The sequence below is a fragment of the Haliotis rufescens genome, unplaced genomic scaffold (assembly GCF_023055435.1).
Source record: "Haliotis rufescens isolate VD_foot unplaced genomic scaffold, xgHalRufe1.0.p SCAF_56, whole genome shotgun sequence".
In the NCBI taxonomy this organism is placed as follows: Eukaryota; Metazoa; Mollusca; class Gastropoda; order Lepetellida; family Haliotidae; genus Haliotis; species Haliotis rufescens.
The window spans coordinates 606,190-626,651 of NW_025964290.1; the positions used below are offsets into that span (position 1 = coordinate 606,190).

At 46.7% G+C, this 20,462-nt stretch overlaps 1 protein-coding gene across 1 annotated transcript; it reads left to right on the top strand.

The window, feature by feature from the left end:
* Nucleotides 1–2,864: 2,864 nt before the first annotated feature.
* Nucleotides 2,865–6,790, top strand: LOC124115966. The gene is made up of 4 exons (XM_046477151.2): nucleotides 2,865–2,987; nucleotides 4,691–4,859; nucleotides 5,548–5,714; nucleotides 6,355–6,790. Exons 1-4 carry the CDS (start codon nucleotides 2,954–2,956, stop codon nucleotides 6,447–6,449), a joined length of 465 nt encoding a protein of 154 aa, XP_046333107.2. The 5' UTR covers nucleotides 2,865–2,953; the 3' UTR covers nucleotides 6,450–6,790.
* The last annotated feature ends 13,672 nt before the right edge of the window (nucleotides 6,791–20,462 follow it).

The window sequence follows — 20,462 nt, forward strand, 5'->3', positions numbered from 1 at the left end:
TAAGCCTTACGTCAAGCATAGGCCATTAGGAACCACTCACATCACCAAGTCACCGAGCCTTTAATCCATTAAGTCTTACGTCAAGCATAGGCCACTAGGAACCACTCACATCACCAAGTCACCGAGCCTTTAATCCATTAAGTCTTACGTCAAACATAGGCCACTAGGAACCACTCACATCACCAAGTCACCGAGCCTTTAATCCATTAAGCCTTACGTCAAACATAGGCCACTAGGAACCACTCACATCACCAAGTCACCGAGCCTTTAATCCATTAAGTCTTACGTCAAGCATAGGCCACTAGGAACCACTCACATCACCAAGTCACCGAGCCTTTAATCCATTAAGTCTTACGTCAAGCATAGGCCACTAGGAACCACTCACACCACCAAGTCACCGAGCCTTTAATCCATTAAGCCTCACGTCAAGCATAGGCCACTAGGAACCACTCACATCACCAAGTCACCGAGCCTTTAATCCATTAAGTCTTACGTCAAGCATAGGCCACTAGGAACCACTCACATCACCAAGTCACCGAGCCTTTAATCCATTAAGTCTTACGACAAGCATAGGCCATTAGGAACCACTCACATCACCAAGTCACCGAGCCTTTAATCCATTAAGTCTTACGTCAAACATAGGCCATTAGGAACCACTCACACCACCAAGTCACCGAGCCTTTAATCCATTAAGTCTTACGTCAAGCATAGGCCACTAGGAACCACTCACATCACCAAGTCACCGAGCCTTTAATCCATTAAGCCTTACGACAAACATAGGCCACTAGGAACCACTCACATCACCAAGTCACCGAGCCTTTAATCCATTAAGCCTTACGTCAAGCATAGGCCACTAGGAACCACTCACACCACCAAGTCACCGAGCCTTTAATCCATTAAGTCTTACGACAAGCATAGGCCATTAGGAACCACTCACATCACCAAGTCACCGAGCCTTTAATCCATTAAGTCTTACGTCAAGCATAGGCCATTAGGAACCACTCACACCACCAAGTCACCGAGCCTTTAATCCATTAAGTCTTACGTCAAGCATAGGCCACTAGGAACCACTCACATCACCAAGTCACCGAGCCTTTAACCCAATAAGCCTTACGTCAAGCATAGGCCACTAGGAACCACTCACATCACCAAGTCACCGAGCCTTTAATCCATTAAGCCTTACGTCAAGCATAGGCCACTAGGAACCACTCACACCACCAAGTCACCGAGCCTTTAATCCATTAAGTCTTACGACAAGCATAGGCCATTAGGAACCACTCACATCACCAAGTCACCGAGCCTTTAATCCATTAAGTCTTACGTCAAGCATAGGCCATTAGGAACCACTCACACCACCAAGTCACCGAGCCTTTAATCCATTAAGTCTTACGTCAAGCATAGGCCACTAGGAACCACTCACATCACCAAGTCACCGAGCCTTTAACCCAATAAGCCTTACGTCAAGCATAGGCCACTAGGAACCACTCACATCACCAAGTCACCGAGCCTTTAATCCATTAAGTCTTACGTCAAGCATAGGCCACTAGGAACCACTCACATCACCGAGCCTTTAATCCATTAAGTCTTACGTCAAGCATAGGCCACTAGGAACCACTCACATCACCATGTCCGTGTAACGTTGCAGACATATTGTTCTGATGTTGTAACCAGCTGGTTCAACTGACGTAGCTGCACATACATGCAGAAAGCACGTGAAATACTTACTTAATTGATTTATTCTTAAATCATAAAGGAGACATATAGGTCCATCACTACTGTAATATGGCAGAGGAATTTATTGTTAAACAATGTTGTAATGATATTATATTCTTTCTGTAAACGTTCAGTAGAAGTTCACAACATGGTGTTTTAAGAGTATTTAGTGAAGGAAGGGAGGGAGGTATTATTATTTATTGTAAGCAGTGGTGTGAAAGTTACTATATTTTGGAGTCAAGTATAATCTGGCATCTTCTAGAAAACCTATCGACGAATCAAACATGATATGGAACTTTCTAGAAGGTATTTAGACTCTGAGACTGTACGGTAATATATATAAGGGAACAAGAGCATGCCTCTAACATCTCACATTACATCAAGACCAGCGACTGTGTAAAGAGCACCTTTTCACCCTGGGGATCAAGCCTAGACCTATTGTGGAACTGTTGCTGACAGGTGAATGTTATTATAGCTGACTTTATTGCTGCTACCACTGCTATTATATTTTGTACTGTCACAGTATTAACTGACACAGAAGTTTGCTCTGCCACTCCATTGTGTACTGCCATTGTAATTACTTTGCAATAATTTGTATCAATTTGTAAATCTAGCTTATAATACAGTTGCTAATTGTATAACATTTCAATGTTGTTTGTTGGTTTTACACTGAATTATTTTGAGTGTAGATTTCTGGGTTAACTTACGGTTTAATCTGGAAGTGGACACGTGACATCAAACATAACAACAACATATCATTTGTGATAATATTTTTTCAACATACGCCAGGTTCTGTGCAAATCGTGTTTTCATCCCAGAGCCAACCAAACGCTCCTTTAACATCAAAGAAACAACGAGAAGCGTTCAGTTTTCGTACCACCCTGAACACGGTTTTGAAACCAACCTTCATACTTGACACCAGCCCTAGCCAGGAGCCAGTGACACCCACCTCTCCGAGGATTACCCGCCACAGTTCTTGTATTTAAGGTCACGATACGTGATGGAGTGTTTCGTGTTTCAAATATTTAAAATCTGACATTAAAATCACCGGTGGCTTCTCACTTCCTGGAGTTTGACATATCACGTTTTGGATATGGAGAGGCTCGCGCTTTGTGAGCATGTTTCGACTCACATCTACGTCCTCGCAGGGATACGTGCCCCCCTCACACATATAAATACTAGGTGGACGTAGGTATCGCCAGTCCAGCAACAGTCGACACAAGGAGTGCAATATTTCAAAATGTATCTGCTACTGATCGCCGCTACCTGCCTCGGTGAGTATAGCCTTCCACATCAAGCGAAGTCATCGTCGTGTTTCTCTATGACGGGTGTCATGCTTCGATATTTCCTTTTTTTTAATTATCATATTTGCACATCTGGTCATCTTAGGATTGAGTGAGTATGGTTTTACGCCGCTTTTAGCAATATTCCAGGAATATCACGGCAGGGTACACCAGAAATTGGTTTTACGCATTGTAGGGAATCGAACCCGGGTCTTATGCATAAAGAGCAAACGCTTTAACCACTGAGCTACCGTACTGCCCCTCATCTTAGAAACTGTTCATTGCAAATACTGTTAGTCTCGCGCCATCCAATGAGCTCATTATAAAATGTCTATATAAACTGAACACAAAAGGTTAGGGATCAGTAATATTTTGGGGATATTTTGTTAACAGTGTAGGCTGAGCGTACATTTTGATAAAATATCCCCCAAAACATTCATAACCTGTTTTGTTCAACATATCTTTGAAGCAAATCAATGGTGTTTGTTACAGACTTTTTTTTCAACTGTACGCTTAGAGTGGAATGTTGCCAAAATCGGACAAGTATTATTCAGGACCTGTTATTGTTCTCTTGGCTATTTCTGGTGTGGGAGAACGGTTTCCCGCGTAGTCGCGATGTAGTTCGTTGAGTTGAGGTTCCTAGCCGTGCAGGATCCGCTGATCGTTTCAATCTAGTTTGTCCACATTGTGGCTCTGCCTTGTCGGCGCCACGCCCATGCCGTATCAGTCACCACAGGATATGTGACCTGCCTGTTTAATAAACAGTCCGTTGTCGTGTGTCACGCATTACCAACAACAACATGTGACCCAAAATCAGTCAGATCACATGTCAAAGAAAGTATCTGACCAAAACTGAAACATAAAAAAAAAAATCACGAAAACAAATTCCTTATCCAGAACAACTCTCAGTAGCAAGTATTGGATCCACGTGTTGCACACGCCTGTCACTGTGCCCCGCTGTAGGACATGGGGATCGATCCTTCCAGCTTCATTGATCCCTTCCAAAATCATGACTGAGCCCTCTTGATAGTGGTTATTTTCGGCTTCGTTGGAATCCTGAAATCTTTCTTATTGTCTACGCCACACTTGGAAGTTAAATCTAGACAGTATCTCGAATCATCAGTTAAAAGTACTGAAGCCCACTTTTGGTCTGGCCAACTGACGTGATCTTCAGCCCAGTCCAAACGTGCCTGCCTGTCATGTCGGGTCAGTGAGATACGAATGCATGCTCTCCGTCACCGATAACCCGCCTCACGGAGACGATGACGCACTGGGTAGAAACGTTTAGGCCACTGGCGTTCCGCTTTCATTTCTGAGTGTGGTGGCAGTCACGAAGTGATGACGTCTTGCTGCAAACAGGAGAAACCTGTCTTCCCACTGTGTGGTGGAACGCTGTCGACCACCGACCGCTGGGTTGCTGATAATGATGTGTAACGAGTCTGTCACAATACATCCAAAAACAGGTTTTCAAGCACCTCGTGCACATCGTGCACATGACTGCATGCCTCTGACGACTGTTAACTGATTGTTAATTGTTGTCTCTTGAATATTGTCTGATGACTGTTAACTGTTGTCTGTTGTCTGTTAACTGGTGTCTGTTGTCCGTTGTCTGTTAACTGGTGTCTGTTGTCCGTTGTCTGTTAACTGTTGTCTGTTGTCTGTTGTCTGTTAACTGGTGTCTGTTGTCTTTCCAGCCGTGGCGAGTGCTAGAAACCTCCCTACAGACTTCAACTGTACGGGGCTGCAGAACGGTCTGGCGTGGTGGGGTTGCAGGTCGTACGGCCGCTGTGACAACGGGGAACACGACCAGACCGACTGTGTCAACGGCACAGCATACGACCAGCTCGACGGCGTGTGTGTGCCGTAAGTACGGGCAATTGTGGCTCGACCGACGGGTGACCTTTAGTGCAGGTCAAACACGAACCTTAACCGTTGTTTGCTTTGTCTCCGTAATTAATAATGACAATTTCAATTAAGATGAAACCTTATGATTGTACACCCTAATCTCTACCCTGTGTATCGTCTCGTGTCTCTCCTGTATCTCTACACCATACACACCGCTGTTTCTACCCGTATCTGTACCTCTTACATATATCGACATCTCTACCTCGCATCTCTATCCGTGTCTCCACCTCTATTATACCCCTGTATCCACCCCTATTCTACCCCTGTATCCACCCCGATACTACCCCTGTCTCCACCCCTATTCTACCACTGTCACCACCCCTATTCTCCCCCTGTATCCACCCCTATTCTACCCCTGTATCCACCCCTGTTCTACCCCTGTATCCACCCCTGTTCTACCCCTGTATCCACCCCTATTCTACCCCTGTATCCACCCCGATACTACCCCTGTCTCCACCCCTATTCTACCCCTGTATCCACCCCTATTCTACCCCTGTCGCCACCCCTATTCTACCCCTGTCTCCACCCCTATTCTACCCCTGTATCCACCCCTATTCTACCCCTGTCTCCACCCCTATTCTACCCCTGTCTCCACCCCTATTCTCCCCTGTCTCCACCCCTATTCTACCCCTGTCTCCATCCCCAGGGAGGACCGTGCGGCATGGCCATGCAACAGGGTCGCGGACTGCACCGCCCTCAACTCCACCGTCCACCGCATCCCAGAGCTGGACAGTCAAGGCGAATTCGAACCCTGCCGCTTCTACTATACCTGTAACTATGGCAACTATGCCGGACATCAGATGTGTGGACAAGGTAGGGACCTCGTGGACTTGTTTATCTGGAACATATATGGCAAACGTCATGTTTACATTTAGATAGTGAGCGATGTTATCCCCTGGTGAAAACTTGAAAAATAGATTGTTACTTAAATACTTGTTGGGGATGAGAATTCAAGTGGAATTCATTCATGGAGTAATTAGCACCGCTTACTACACAATTTCGTAGTAAATACTCATTTTGAAATTTAAAAAAAAAAATTGACGAACACATTCGCATGTGTTTGTTTCACGGTAATATTATCCATCTTGTCAAATAACTTCTTCTAATTGTCACGTGATATGACCAAGTTAGTGCATCCCCTTGAACATCCGGGTTAGAATAGGTCTTCAGCAACCCGTGCCTGTCTCAAGGGGCGCCTAGCGGGCTCAGGTGGTCAGGCTCGCTGACTTCATGGACGCAATCGGAGCTGAATATTTTGTGAAAATGCTAAAAAATAACACAATGTTGTATGGGTGACTTTGGTATTGATGACTTGTTGGAATCACTATGCATCTACTCCAGGTATGAGTTAAGCATCGAAATCGTTACTTCTACTTACTTATCAAATTTAGTATCAATTTGTAGCATGACTATTTGTGTGGACTGGTTATCGAGACGTTTCCTTTGTTTCCAGGTTTAGTCTACAGCGAAGAAGCTCAAAACTGCCTGACCCCTGAATTCGTGCCTCCTCCATGTGGCACACTGAACGCCCCTCTAGACACCCTCTAGACGCCCGGCACATTGTACACATATCAACATTCCTCATTTCAAGATCTTTATTACATTTTATGTACATTTCGACACATTTTCCAACCTGCGCAACTGTAATTTCTTTGTCCGTTTCTACCTGATTTCGACTTTCTAACTACGTCACATCCTCTGCGATGCGCATGCGCGCCAGTATTTGTGGGAGTACGTGGACCTTGCAGGCATGTATATACATACGACCACAGCGAGATGATTATAAAGCTTGACTATTTCAAAGTCTGAAGTTTGTATATAAAATATGCCTGTATTTTTGTATTTGTTGTATATTTTATCTTTGAATAAATATTTATTGGCAAAGCAAAGTGAAAGTTTGTAGTTTTCTTGGGTGGAGTATCACTGGGAAGCTGATTCACTGACCCAGGAGACGCGAGAACTGTGCACCCTTCCCTCCATGCATGGACTTGGCGCCCTACAGGCGACACACAGCGACACCAGCACCTGCTACGGACCGTCACTGGGGTCGACAGCACGTGCCAGTGTATAGATCCCATGACGGTGGCGGCAACGTCACGTTGACGCGCACAACACAAACATGCAGCTGAATACTGAGTATTGTGGAGTTTTCGTGTTACTGCTTGCACGAGTCCGGACTAAGGGACCGACCATTTCGGGAATAGGTTGTATCGAGATTAGATATTTTGTTTGTTTAAAACCATGAGCCTGAATACCTTTTAAGAGCAACACTTAGTGACAATGGCATTTTTAAGGCAAGCAATTTCTTTTTTTTCTCAACAGTCTGAAGCATGATTATTTTTGTCGAGAATTTTCGGGGACAATTTAGGCTAGTGAGTAACAGAATATCACAACACCTGTTAAACCAATGTGGAAGGTAGAGATACAATACTGTTCATAACTATTATCCCCTCAGCGGGTCTGCATGGTTCATCACGATCCGACTGGGACGGCGTTCTTACCCTGGCGACCTATGAAAGCTGTGATCGGGACATGACTGCTCCATACGGGACATGACTGCTCCATACGGGACATGACTGCTTCATACGGGACATGACTGCCCCATACAGGACATGACTGCCCCATACGGGAAATGACTGCTCCATACGGGACATGACTGCTTCATACAGGACATGGCTGCTTCATACGGGATATGACTGCTTCATACCGGACATGACTGCTCCAAACGGGACATGACTACTTCATACAGGACATGACTACTTCATACAGGACAGGACTACTTCTTACAGGACATGACTACTTCATACAGGACAGGACTACTTCATACAGGACAGGACTACTTCATACAGGACATGATTACTTCATACAGGACATGACTACTTCTTACAGGACATGACTGCTTTATACGGGACATGACTACTTCATACAGGACATGACTACTTCATACATGACATGACTACTTCATACATGACATGACTACTTCATACATGACATGACTACTTCATACAGGACAGGACTGCTTCATACAGGACATGACTACTTCATACATGACATGACTACTTCTTACAGGACAGGACTGCTTCATACAGGACATGACTACTTCATACAGGACATGACTACTTCATACAGGACAGGACTGCTTCATACAGGACATGACTACTTCTTACAGGACAGGACTACTTCATACATGACATGACTACTTCATACAGGACATGACTACTTCATACGGGACATGACTGCTTCATACAGGACATGACTACTTCATACAGGACATGACTACTTCATACAGGACATGACTACTTTATACGGGACATGACTGTTCCATATGGGACATGACTGCTTTATACGGGACATGACTACTTCATACGGGACAGGACTACTTCATACAGGATATGCCTGCTTCATACAGGACAGGACTACTTCATACGGGACAGGACTACTTCATACGGGACAGGACTACTTCATACAGGATATGCCTGCTTCATACAAGACAGGACTACTTCATACAGGACAGGACTACTTCATACGGGACATGACTGCTTCAGCCGGAATCTGCCTGCTTCATACAGGACATGACTGCTTTATACGGGACATGACGGCTTGATATGGCACATGACTACTTCATACGGGACATGACTGTTCCATATGGGACATGACTGCTCCATACAGGACATGACTTCTCCATACGGGGCACCGACGTGACGGTTGTTACACGTCCTGTTGTCTTCTCAGAAACGCGAGGGAACGTTAGTTTTGATGAGTAGTGTAGGATTGTGGGGCACAAGTGTCCTGCTCAACACCGTGACATAATACTCGCGAACATAATCAATGATGTTTACTCTCCGTGAAACAGAATTGATTACATTACCACATCACCCTACAATCGATATGATACGTTATTAGCTCACCAGGCGACAAGGGCCTGGTTGCTGTGCCCCTCCCCCTCCCTCCTCATCTCCCGCTCACCTCCATCTCCACCCACACCGTGTCGAGTTGCCAGGTGTCTCATTACCAGACAGGTGAGACGCAGCCCTGTTTGCTACGCAAGCTGTCACCATCATACCTGAGCAAGGTTGTTGATTACTGTAAATTATTTAAAGTTTCATGGACCCCCGCAGTAATTAACCATTGATTATTCCTGAGGCGGAAACAGTAATACGAGGAGCCAAGTTATCAGACCCGCATAATCTGCTGGCAGTACACAGATGTACACAGTGAACCCATGACGGAACCCTGCCTGTGTTACTCTGCACTGGTCCCTTCTACAGTAGGAGCAGATAACTCTCAGTAGGAGCAGATAACTCTCAGTTGGGGCAGATTTGGGGCAGAAAACTCGCAAGCTCCTCACAGCGATAGTACGTTCCCGGAGCTCTCTATACTATCGCTGTCACCAGACAAAACTCCCCACTGTGAATAGGTGGCCACAACCATGCTTGGAGTTAAACTCGCAACCGAAGACCGTTATGTTAAAACAAGTGACGACTGTCGAGACGCCGAATTCACTTATCGCTGCTAAATTACTTTCTTCGTTTGTCAATTTGAATTTCTGTTTCATTAAATCTATCGTGTTATTGATACAGTAAGAATGTAAGGGAGAAGTTGGTTGATTTTCCGTTAGTCTGCAATCTCGAACCAATCTGATTATCAAAACAACAAAGAAAATTCATCTAGAAAACATGGTCAGTCGTAAACCTTTTCAAATGGAAATATGATGGCATTCCCAAAGACATAAACAAAAGTATAAACATTACTACATATGGGGTTAGAGGGCAAATTTCAAGATTCTTGTAATGGCAGCGCCCACACTGGTGGCAGCGATGTTACCGAGAGTTTAACGAAGGTGTCACGCGCTGGGAAGAAGCTTGGAAAACTCGCAGATTAGGGCAGATAGCTCTCAGTTGGGGCAGATAACTCTCAGTTGGGGCAGATAACTCTCAGTTGGGGCAGATATTGGGGGATTACTCTCAGTTGGGGGGCAGTGAGGATGGGGGGTGGGGGGTGGGGTGGGGGGGGTGGATGACTCTCCCATCGACTTCAAAATGGAATCTGTGTGAAAGATGATATTTGAGTTGCATTTCTTTTTTTTAGTCGGAAATTAAGGTTTACGTCAACAACAAAATATAACGCTTTACACGGCTACAAACATGCATTTTTATCATTATCACTAAGTTTCAGACCCGTGAAGATCCTCATTTGCATTGGTCTGCGGAAACCCATGCTTGTCGTAAGAGGCGACTGACGGGTCGGGTGGTCAGGCTCACTGACTTGGTTGATGCATATCATCGTATCCCGATTGCTTAGATCGATGTTCATATCACTGGATTTTCTGGTCCAGAATCGATTATTCGTACAACCCGTCATATAATGGAATATTGCTGAATGCGGCGTTAAATAAGAAAGAAAGAAACAAACCAAAACTAAATGATTGACTGTTTTGCCTCCCTTAAGCATACACTACAAGCATACACTACAAGCATACACTACAAGCATACACTACAAGCATACACTACAAGCATACACTACAAGGAGCATAAAGTGCCACGCCTCCCCAAAAAGGCGGGGTGGTTGTTTTTGTGTTGCGTCATATTTAGATGCCAAGAATTGTTTTTCACGATCTAGCATCCTACTGGTTGGTAAAGAGGCTGAGGATACAGCACTGCCTTACAAGTCAACACAACCGCCTCTGTCGTGTTGTAGAACGTGTTTTTACGGGAACCGGAATATGTTTTTTAAAGCACTTGGTGTTACCCTGTCTGCCGCTCGTCATTAAGCGGATAAAATAAGCAGTGGACAGATCGTAGTTAGCAGTACAAGCAGCCTCACACAATCACCTTCAGTCCCAAACAAGGTATGTTTATCTCCGCGCTGCCGTCACCTGTCAAGCTTTCGTTGTTACACGGACACCCGATATTTTTTACTCATTTTGGTAAGGGGTGTGCATGAACTTCTTCATCAGTAAAGGTTTCTAAGTTGTTCAGCCGCCCACTACATAAAGTAACTGACTTATATTCGGAAAAGACCCCACGTCACAGAGGTCTACAAGCACAGTTATGGGAACTGATCTTCAGACCGTCCTCGCTGAATGCCTTCGCAATGTATATTTTCAATGTTTCGTGTACACTTGGAAAAGGCCTCGATTATCCTTATGTATCATGTATAGATTTATTGTGTTTATTTATTTATTCATTTTTTGTTTATTTATCTATTTATTGATTTAATAACTTATTTATTCATTACTTAGTGTGTGTGTGTGTGTGCGTTTTTGCGTATGTGCGTACATTTACATCTACAGAAGAACGTTTATTTACAATAGGGGTAACACGTTATGTCCTTGGTTTAATATATTAGCTTCAAATATCGTAAAAAGAACAAAAATGTCGAACTATGCATGAATGCTGTCTATAAAGTAACTAAATACACAAAGTACAACAAAAACAGTTGTCTGTTCTTTGTGCTGACTGAAAACTGCTGTCATGAATATCTGCGTTATAAGATGAAAGAACGGGGTGTTTATTTTGACCAATGAATATTGATAAGTTCTTAATAAATCACCTCATTTGTAAATAGTGACATGTATTAATTTAGTTCCTGTACACAACTATGTTGTTCATCTAAGGCCCTTTTGACAAGTCAAGAGGAAATATTACTCATTAGTGGAAGAAACATCTTCCCAGACAAGTCCATCTTGGTCCTGTATGGGCTGTACGTGTTTACCCACTCAGGCCACTGTTGGAGCCCTTGGACAAGTCCATCTTGGTCCTGTATGGGCTGTACGTGTTTACCCACTCAGGCCACTGTTGGAGCCCTTGGACACATCCATCTTGGTCCTGTATGGGCTGTACGTGTTTACCCACTCAGGCCACTGTTAGAGCCCTTGGACAAATCCATCTTGGTCCTGTATGGGCTGTACGTGTTTACCCACTCAGGCCACTGTTGGAGCCCTTTGACAAATCCATCTTGGTCCTGTATGGGCTGTACGTGTTTACCCACTCAGGCCACTGTTGGAGCCCTTGGACAAATCCGAACGGGGTTTTAGTTTAAACATATTTTATTCATACGGGGCCCGATAGAGCAACTCATTTAGCTCACTTAATTCCCAGCCAACATTAATCCAAAGTAGGCGCAAACTAACTTTGTTGGCTGGGCTGTGACTGATCTGAGCTTGGGGGATAACTTCTTTGAGAGGCATTTGAAGTTGGAGTACTATTAAAGTAAGGATAAGATATATGGATGAACAACTTTTTTATTACAACTTGGAGCGACGTTTCAGTGTAGGTTCTTACACTGTAATAACGAAGTTGTTCATCCATATATCATATGTTCACATAGTACCCGACTTCTAAATGCCTCTTAAAGAGATTCCTTGTCTTAATGGCGACGTGGCAATCTCAATCATCGGTTGATTGATAAGGTGCTGGAACCTACACCGAAACGTCGCCCCCAATTGTAATAAAGAAGTAGCTGATCCATATATCTTATCCTTACTTAGCTGCGAGAACGAGACAGCATTCAGTAATACAATGGTTTGTTATTACAGAGGGGGAAGGTCTGGGGAGGAGGGAAGATTTGAGATGATCATACCATCCGTCCATGTTTCAGTAAATATCTCTCTGAGAGATTTCATGAAGTTGATAGGTTCTTTTGAGCGTGATCTGCATGAAATCTGTCTCAACAATATGGCAATTTGCTGGACCAGAACCAAACGCAACCAGATACACAAGGTTACACTCAATATCTGACTTGACACAAGAAGGACAAAACAGACACACCTCCAATTGAAGAGGTTAACAATATCCTGTTCTTCAAACCGCCTCTCATCTCCGCCAGGTATTCAGCTGCACGACCGATATACATTATACGCTCACCAAACTCAAGCCTTACATACAGATCTCTGACCGCGAAGTGTTCAATACAACCATTATCTGTCATCAGTACATTATCTGGCGTGCAAACAAACAGCTCTACCTCGTTCGCCGCAATTATAATGTATGATGTATACACTAGCGCTCTTGTCAAAAGTCTGTTCGTGATCGCTGAATCCTATCTCATGCTCTATCTAGACACAGGTTCATGGCAGCAGCTTCACTGACAACGCAGGGTATTGGTATTGTACTTGGTCTTAATCGATAGTCTATTACCCCATACCTGTCCAAGTATATACTAGAAGGACGTACTGTACATGGGTCTTGGGATGTGATTTGGTTTGTTTGTTGTTGTTTAACGCCTCACTCAGCAATATTCAAGCTATATGACGGCGGTCATTAAATAATCGAGTCTGGACCAGACAATCCAGTGATTGGTGCCTCAGTCATGCCTCAATCAAGTAAGGAGCCTAACCACCCGATTCCGTTAGTTGCCTCTTACGACAAGCATGGGTCAATCACTGGATTGCCGGTCCAGACTCGATTAGTTACAGACGGCCGTCATTTTGCTGGGATATTCCTGAGAGCGGCGTTGAAGAACAAACAAAACAAAAGTGAACGTTTATGATTCGTTGTCAGATTGATGACCACTTGGCAACGACCTTGAGTCCTGCAGCTGTGAAGCGACTGCCCATCCCCTACATTCAGCCGCGCGATGATCACCTGCATCTCACAACACGAATATTTGTGCGTGCGGCGTTAAACACCAAACAAACAAACGCTATTCGTCTATGTGCGAATTCGAGTTTGTGCGTGTATCTACATGCAAATTCGTGTGTACGTATGTGCGGGTTCCAGTGCGTGCATGTGCGTGCAAGTACGTGCGTGTATGTGGGGGTGCATGCGTGCGTGCATGTACGTGCAAGTACGTGCGTGTATGTGGGAGTGCATGCGTGCGCGTATGTACGTGGGGGTAGGAGTGGGTGCGTATGTGCGAGTGTGTGCGATCATGGTTGAGTGCATGTGTGTATTATTTTTAGTCTTGTTATCATCATATTGCGTACGGAACGGGCTGATGTCACTAACAATGAACTTGCATGATTATAAACTATTGTATACCTGAGACCAAGTTCTTTATGGTCACGTGATCATATAATATTCTCTCACCTCTTCACCCTACGACAGGGAGTGGTGATTGTGTACCTGAACAGGAAAGATCACATGTGACCCAGTGTGAATATAAAGTCACGCAACTGAATCATCGATATGGACTCCTCATGCAACATGTGCAGACAACAAGCCCTGTGTGTACAGTGGTCCTTTGTGTACAGTGGCTCTGTGTGTACAGTGGTACAGTGGTCCTATGTGTACAGTGCTCCTGTGTGTACAGTGGTACTGTGTGTACAGTGGCCCTTTGTGTACAGTGGCCCTGTGTGTACTGTGGTCCTGTGTGTACTGTGGTCCTGTGTGTACAGTGGCCCTGTGTGTACAGTGACCCTGTGCGTACAGTGGCCCTGGATGTAGACTGGCTCTGTGTGTACAGATGTCATATGTGTAGAGTGGCTCTGTGAGTACAGTGGCCCTGTGTGTGGCCTTGTCCTGTATGTAGAGTGGTTCTGTGTATACATAGGCCCTGTGTGTAGCGTGGTCCTCTGTGTACAGTGGCCCTGTGTGTACAGTGGTCCTTTGTAAACAGTGGCCCTGTGTGTACAGTGGTCCTGTGTGTACATTGGTCCTGTGTGTACAGTGACCCTGTGTGTACAGTGGCCCTGTGTGTACAGTGGTCCTGTGTGCACAGTGGTCTTGTGCGTACACTGGTGCTGTGTGTAGAGTGGTCCTATGTGTGGAGTGGCCCTGTTTGTACAGTGACCCTGTATGTACAGTGGTCCTGTGTGTACAGTGGTTCTGTGTGTACAGTGATCCTCTGTCTCGGTGGTCCTGTGTGTACAGTGGTCCTGTGTTCACAGTGATCCTGTATGTACAGTGGCCCCGTGTGTTCAGTGGTCCTGTGTGTACAGTGACCCTGTGTTTACACTGTGTTCCTGTGTGTAGAGTGGCTCTGTGTGTACAGTGGCCCTGTGTGTACACTGTGTTCCTCTGTGTACAGTGGCTCTGTGTGTACAGTGGCCCTGTGTGTACAGTGACCCTGTGTGTACAGTGGCCCTGTGTGTACAGTGGTCCTGTGTGCACAGTGGTCTTGTGCGTACACTGGTGCTGTATGTAGAGTGGTCCTATGTGTGGAGTGGCCCTGTTTGTACAGTGACCCTGTATGTACAGTGGTCCTGTGTGTACAGTGACCCTGTGTGAACAGTGGTCCTGTGTGTACAGTGGTCTTGTGTGTACACTGGTACTGTGTGTACAGTGGTCCTGTGGTTACAGTGTTGTTGTGTGTACAGTGGCCCTGTGTGTACAGTGGTGCTGTGTGTACAATGGCCCATTGTGTACAGTGGTTCTGTGTGTACAGTGATCCTGTGTCTCGGTGGTCCTGTGTGTTCAGTGGTCCTGTGTTTACAGTGATCCTGTATGTACAGTGGCCCCGTGTGTTCAGTGGTCCTGTGTGTACAGTGACCCTGTGTTTACACTGTGTTCCTGTGTGTAGAGTGGCTCTGTGTGTACAGTGGCCCTGTGTGTACACTGTGTTCCTGTGTGTACAGTGGCCCTGTGTGTACAGTGGCCCTGTGTGTACAGTGGCCCTGTGTGTACACTGTGTTCCTGTGTGTAGAGTGGCTCTGTGTGTACAGTGGCCCTGTGTGTACAGTGGCCCTGTGTGTACAGTGGCCCTGTGTGTACACTGTGTTCCTGTGTGTAGAGTGGCTCTGTGTGTACAGTTGCCCTGTGTGTACAGTGACCCTGTGTTTACACTGTGTTCCTGTGTGTAGAGTGGCTCTGTGTGTAGAGTGGCCCTGTGTGTACACTGTGTTCCTGTGTGTACAGTGGCCCTGTGTGTACAGTGACCCTGTGTGTACACTGTGTTCCTGTGTGTAGAGTGGCTCTGTGTGTAGAGTGGCCCTGTGTGTAGCGTGGCCCTGTGTGTACACTGTGTTCCTGTGTGTAGAGTGGCTCTGTGTGTACAGTGTTCCTGTGTGTACAGTGGCCCTGTGTGTACACTGTGTTCCTGTGTGTAGAGTGGCTCTGTGTGTAGAGTGGCCCTGTGTGTACAGTGGCCCAGTGTGTACTGTGGTCCTGTGTGTACTGTGGTCCTGTGTGTACAGTGGCCCTGTGTGGAACAGTGGTCCTGTGTTCACAGATGCCCTGTGTGTACAGTGACCCTGTGTGTACAGTGACCCTGTGTGTACAGTGGCCCTGTGTGTACTGTGGCCCCGTGTGTACAGTGACCCTGTGTGTGCAGTGGCGCTGTGTGTACACTGGCCCTGTGTGTACAGTGGCCCTGGTTGTACAGTGGTCCTGTATGTTCAGTGGCTCTGTGTGTAAAGTGATCCTGTGTATAGGATGGCCCTGTGTGTACAGTGGCCCTGTGCGTACTATGGCCCTGTGTGTACAGTGGCTCTGTGTGTACAGTGATCCTGTGTGTAGAGTGATCATGTGTGTACAGTGGTCATGTGTGTACAGTGGTCCTGTGTGTATAGTGATTCTGTGTATACAGGGGCTCTGTAAGGACTGGCTATGTGATCAAACTGAGGTCACACAAACTGACAACACGACCACATGGAGGTCATACAGTTTGGTTTCGCGATCACATGGAGGTCACACAGACTGGCTACGCGATCACATGGAGGTCACACAGACTGGCTACGCGATCACATGGAGGTAACACAGACTGGCTCCACGATCACATGGAGGTCACACAGACTGGCTGCACGATCACATGGATGTAACACAGACTGGCTACGCGATCACATGGAGGTCACACAGACTGGCTACGCGATCACATGGAGGTAACACAGACTGGCTCCGCGATCACATGGATGTAACACAGACTGGCTACGCGATCACATGGATGTAACACAGACTGGCTACGCGATCACATGGAGGTCACACAGACTGGCTACACGATCACATGGAGGTAACACAGACTGGCTACGCGATCACATGGAGGTCACACAGACTGGCTACGCGATCACATGGAGGTCACACAGACTGGCTACGCGATCACATGGAGGTAACACAGACTGGCTGCACGATCACATGGATGTAACACAGACTAGCTACGCGATCACATGGAGGTCACACAGACTGGCTACGCGATCACATGGAGGTAACACAGACTGGCTCCACGATCACATGGAGGTCACACAGACTGGCTACGCGATCACATGGATGTCACACAGACTGGCTACACGATCACATGGCGGTCACACAGACTGGCTACGCGATCACATGGAGGTCACACAGACTGGCTCCACGATCACATGGAGGTCACACAGACTGGCTACGCGATCACATGGAGGTCACACAGACTGGCTACGCGATCACATGGAGGTAACACAGACTGGCTACGCGATCACATGGAGGTAACACAGACTGGCTACGCGATCACATGGAGGTCACACAGACTGGCTACACGATCACATGGAGGTCACACAGACTGGCTGCACGATCACATGGAGGTCACACAGACTGGCTGTACGATCACATGGAGGTCACACAGACTGGCTGTACGATCACATGGAGGTCACAGAGACTGGCTACGCGATCACATGGAGGTCACACAGACTGGCTGCACGATCACATGGAGGTCACACAGACTGGCCCTACGATCACATGGAGGTCACACAGACTGGCTCCACGATCACATGGAGGTCATACAGACTGGCTACGCGATCACATGGAGGTAACACAGACTGGCTATACGATCACATGGAGGTAACACAGACTGGCTCCACGATCACATGGAGGTAACACAGACTGGCTACACGATCACATGGAGGGCATACAGACTGGCTCCGCGATCACATGGAGGTAACACAGACTGGCTACGCGATCACATGGAGGTAACACAGACTGGCTATACGATCACATGGAGGTAACACAGACTGGCTCCACGATCACATGGAGGTAACACAGACTGGCTACACGATCACATGGAGGGCATACAGACTGGCTCCGCGATCACATGGAGGTAACACAGACTGGCTACGCGATCACATGGAGGTCACACAGACTGGCTACACGATCACATGGAGGGCATACAGACTGGCTCCGCGATCACATGGAGGTCACACAGACTGGCTACGCGATCACATGGAGGTAACACAGACTGGCTACACGATCACATGGATGTAACACAGACTGGCTCTACGATCTCATGGATGTAACACAGACTGGCTCCGCGATCACATGGATGTAACACAGACTGGCTACGCGATCACATGGAGGTCACACAGACTGGCTACGCGATCACATGGAGGTCACACAGACTGGCTACGCGATCACATGGATGTAACACAGACTGGCTACGCGATCACATGGAGGTCACACAGACTGGCCCTACGATCACATGGAGGTAACACAGACTGGCTACGCGAACACATGGAGGTCACACAGACTGGCTCTACGATCACATGGAGGTCACACAGACTGGCTCCACGATCACATGGAGGTCACACAGACTGGCCCTACGATCACATGGATGTAACACAGACTGGCTACGCGAACACATGGAGGTCACACAGACTGGCTCCGCGATCACATGGAGGTCACACAGACTGGCTACGCGATCACATGGAGGTCACACAGACTGGCTCCACGATCACATGGAGGTCACACAGACTGGCTCCGCGATCACATGGAGGTCACACAGACTGGCTACGCGATCACATGGAGGTCACACAGACTGGCTCCACGATCACATGGAGGTCACACAGACTGGCTCTACGATCACATGGAGGTCACACAGACTGGCTACGCGATCACATGGAGGTCACACAGACTGGCTCTACGATCACATGGATGTAACACAGACTGGCTACGCGATCACATGGAGGTCACACAGACTGGCTCTACGATCACATGGATGTAACACAGACTGGCTACACGATCACATGGAGGTCACACAGACTGGCTCTACGATCACATGGAGGTCACACAGACTGGCTACGCGATCACATGGAGGTCACACAGACTGGCTCCGCGATCACATGGATGTCACACAGACTGGCTACGCGATCACATGGATGTCACACAGACTGGCTACTCTATCACATGGAGGTCACACAGACTGGCTACGCGATCACATGGAGGTAACACAGACTGGCTATGCGATCACATGGATGTCACACAGACTGGCTACGCGATCACATGGATGTCACACAGACTGGCTACGCGATCACATGGATGTCACACAGACTGGCTACGCGATCACATGGAGGTCACACAGACTGGCTACGCGATCACATGGAGGTAACACAGACTGGCTACGCGATCACATGGATGTAACACAGACTGGCTATGCGATCACATGGAGGGCATACAGACTGGCTGCACGATCACATGGAGGTCACACAGACTGGCTACGCGATCACATGGAGGTCACACAGACTGGCTACGCGATCACATGGAGGTCACACAGACTGGCTCCACGATCACATGGATGTAACACAAACTGGCTACGCGATCACATGGAGGTCACACAGACTGGCTGTACGATCACATGGATGTAACACAAACTGGCTACGCGATCACATGGAGGTCACACAGACTGGCTCCACGATCACATGGATGTAACACAAACTGGCTACGCGATCACATGGAGGTCACACAGACTGGCTACGCGATCACATGGATGTAACACAGACTGGCTACGCGATCACATGGAGGGCATACAGACTGGCTCCACGATCACATGGAGGTCACACAGACTGGCTCCACGATCACATGGAGGTCACACAGACTGGCTACGCGATCACATGGAGGTCACACAGACTGGCTACGCGATCACATGGAGGTCACACAGACTGGCTACGCGATCACATGGATGTAACACAGACTGGCTTCGCGATCACATGGAGGTCACACAGACTGGCTCCACGATCACATGGAGGGCATACAGACTGGCTCCACGATTACATGGAGGTCATACAAACTGGTTATTCGCCCATATTGAGGTCACTATATTACATGTCGTGCTAATGAATGTCTAACAAGTACTGTTCCTCGTCGGGGCCAGCACACACACCTTGGCCTCCGTCTTGGATTACAATCATCAATAGTAGATAGGATTTATCTTTGTCGAAGATGCTGCACAAGGGAGTTCCTTGTTACACTTGCATCAATATAAGATGAAACAGAAGTTGTACGGGGTCGATTGATGATGGATCGACTGCTTAAGTTCTGATAAACGAAAGTCGAAGTTGATAGCCCAGTGGTATATGTCAATGCTTTTAGTGCCAGGATCTGCTAGTCCTGAGTTCGAACGAAACATTTGTTTCGATAAAAGTCCTTGTTTGGTCAGTAACATGTCCGCAAGGTTGGTTTCTCGCAAATGTGAATCTTGGGATAGATTCAGACAGAAGGCTTGATACAAACATGTCACCGGGGTATTCTGTATTAACATAGACGTATGACCCCATGTAACAACAGAAAACGTATGTGGTTCAGACAGAAGGCTTGATACAAATATGTGACCTGCTATTCTGTATTAACATAGACGTATGACCCCATGTAACAACAGAAAACGTGTGTGGTTCAGACAGAAGGCTTGATACAAACATGTGACTTGCTATTCTGTATTAACAAACAC

Coding starts and splice junctions, on each gene's coding strand:
- LOC124115966 (XM_046477151.2), top strand. CDS start 2,954: ATGTATCTGCTACTGATCGCCGCTACCTGCCTCG. Junction 2,988..4,690: donor GATCGCCGCTACCTGCCTCG/GTGAGTATAGCC, acceptor TTGTCTTTCCAG/CCGTGGCGAGTGCTAGAAAC. Junction 4,860..5,547: donor CTCGACGGCGTGTGTGTGCC/GTAAGTACGGGC, acceptor CTCCATCCCCAG/GGAGGACCGTGCGGCATGGC.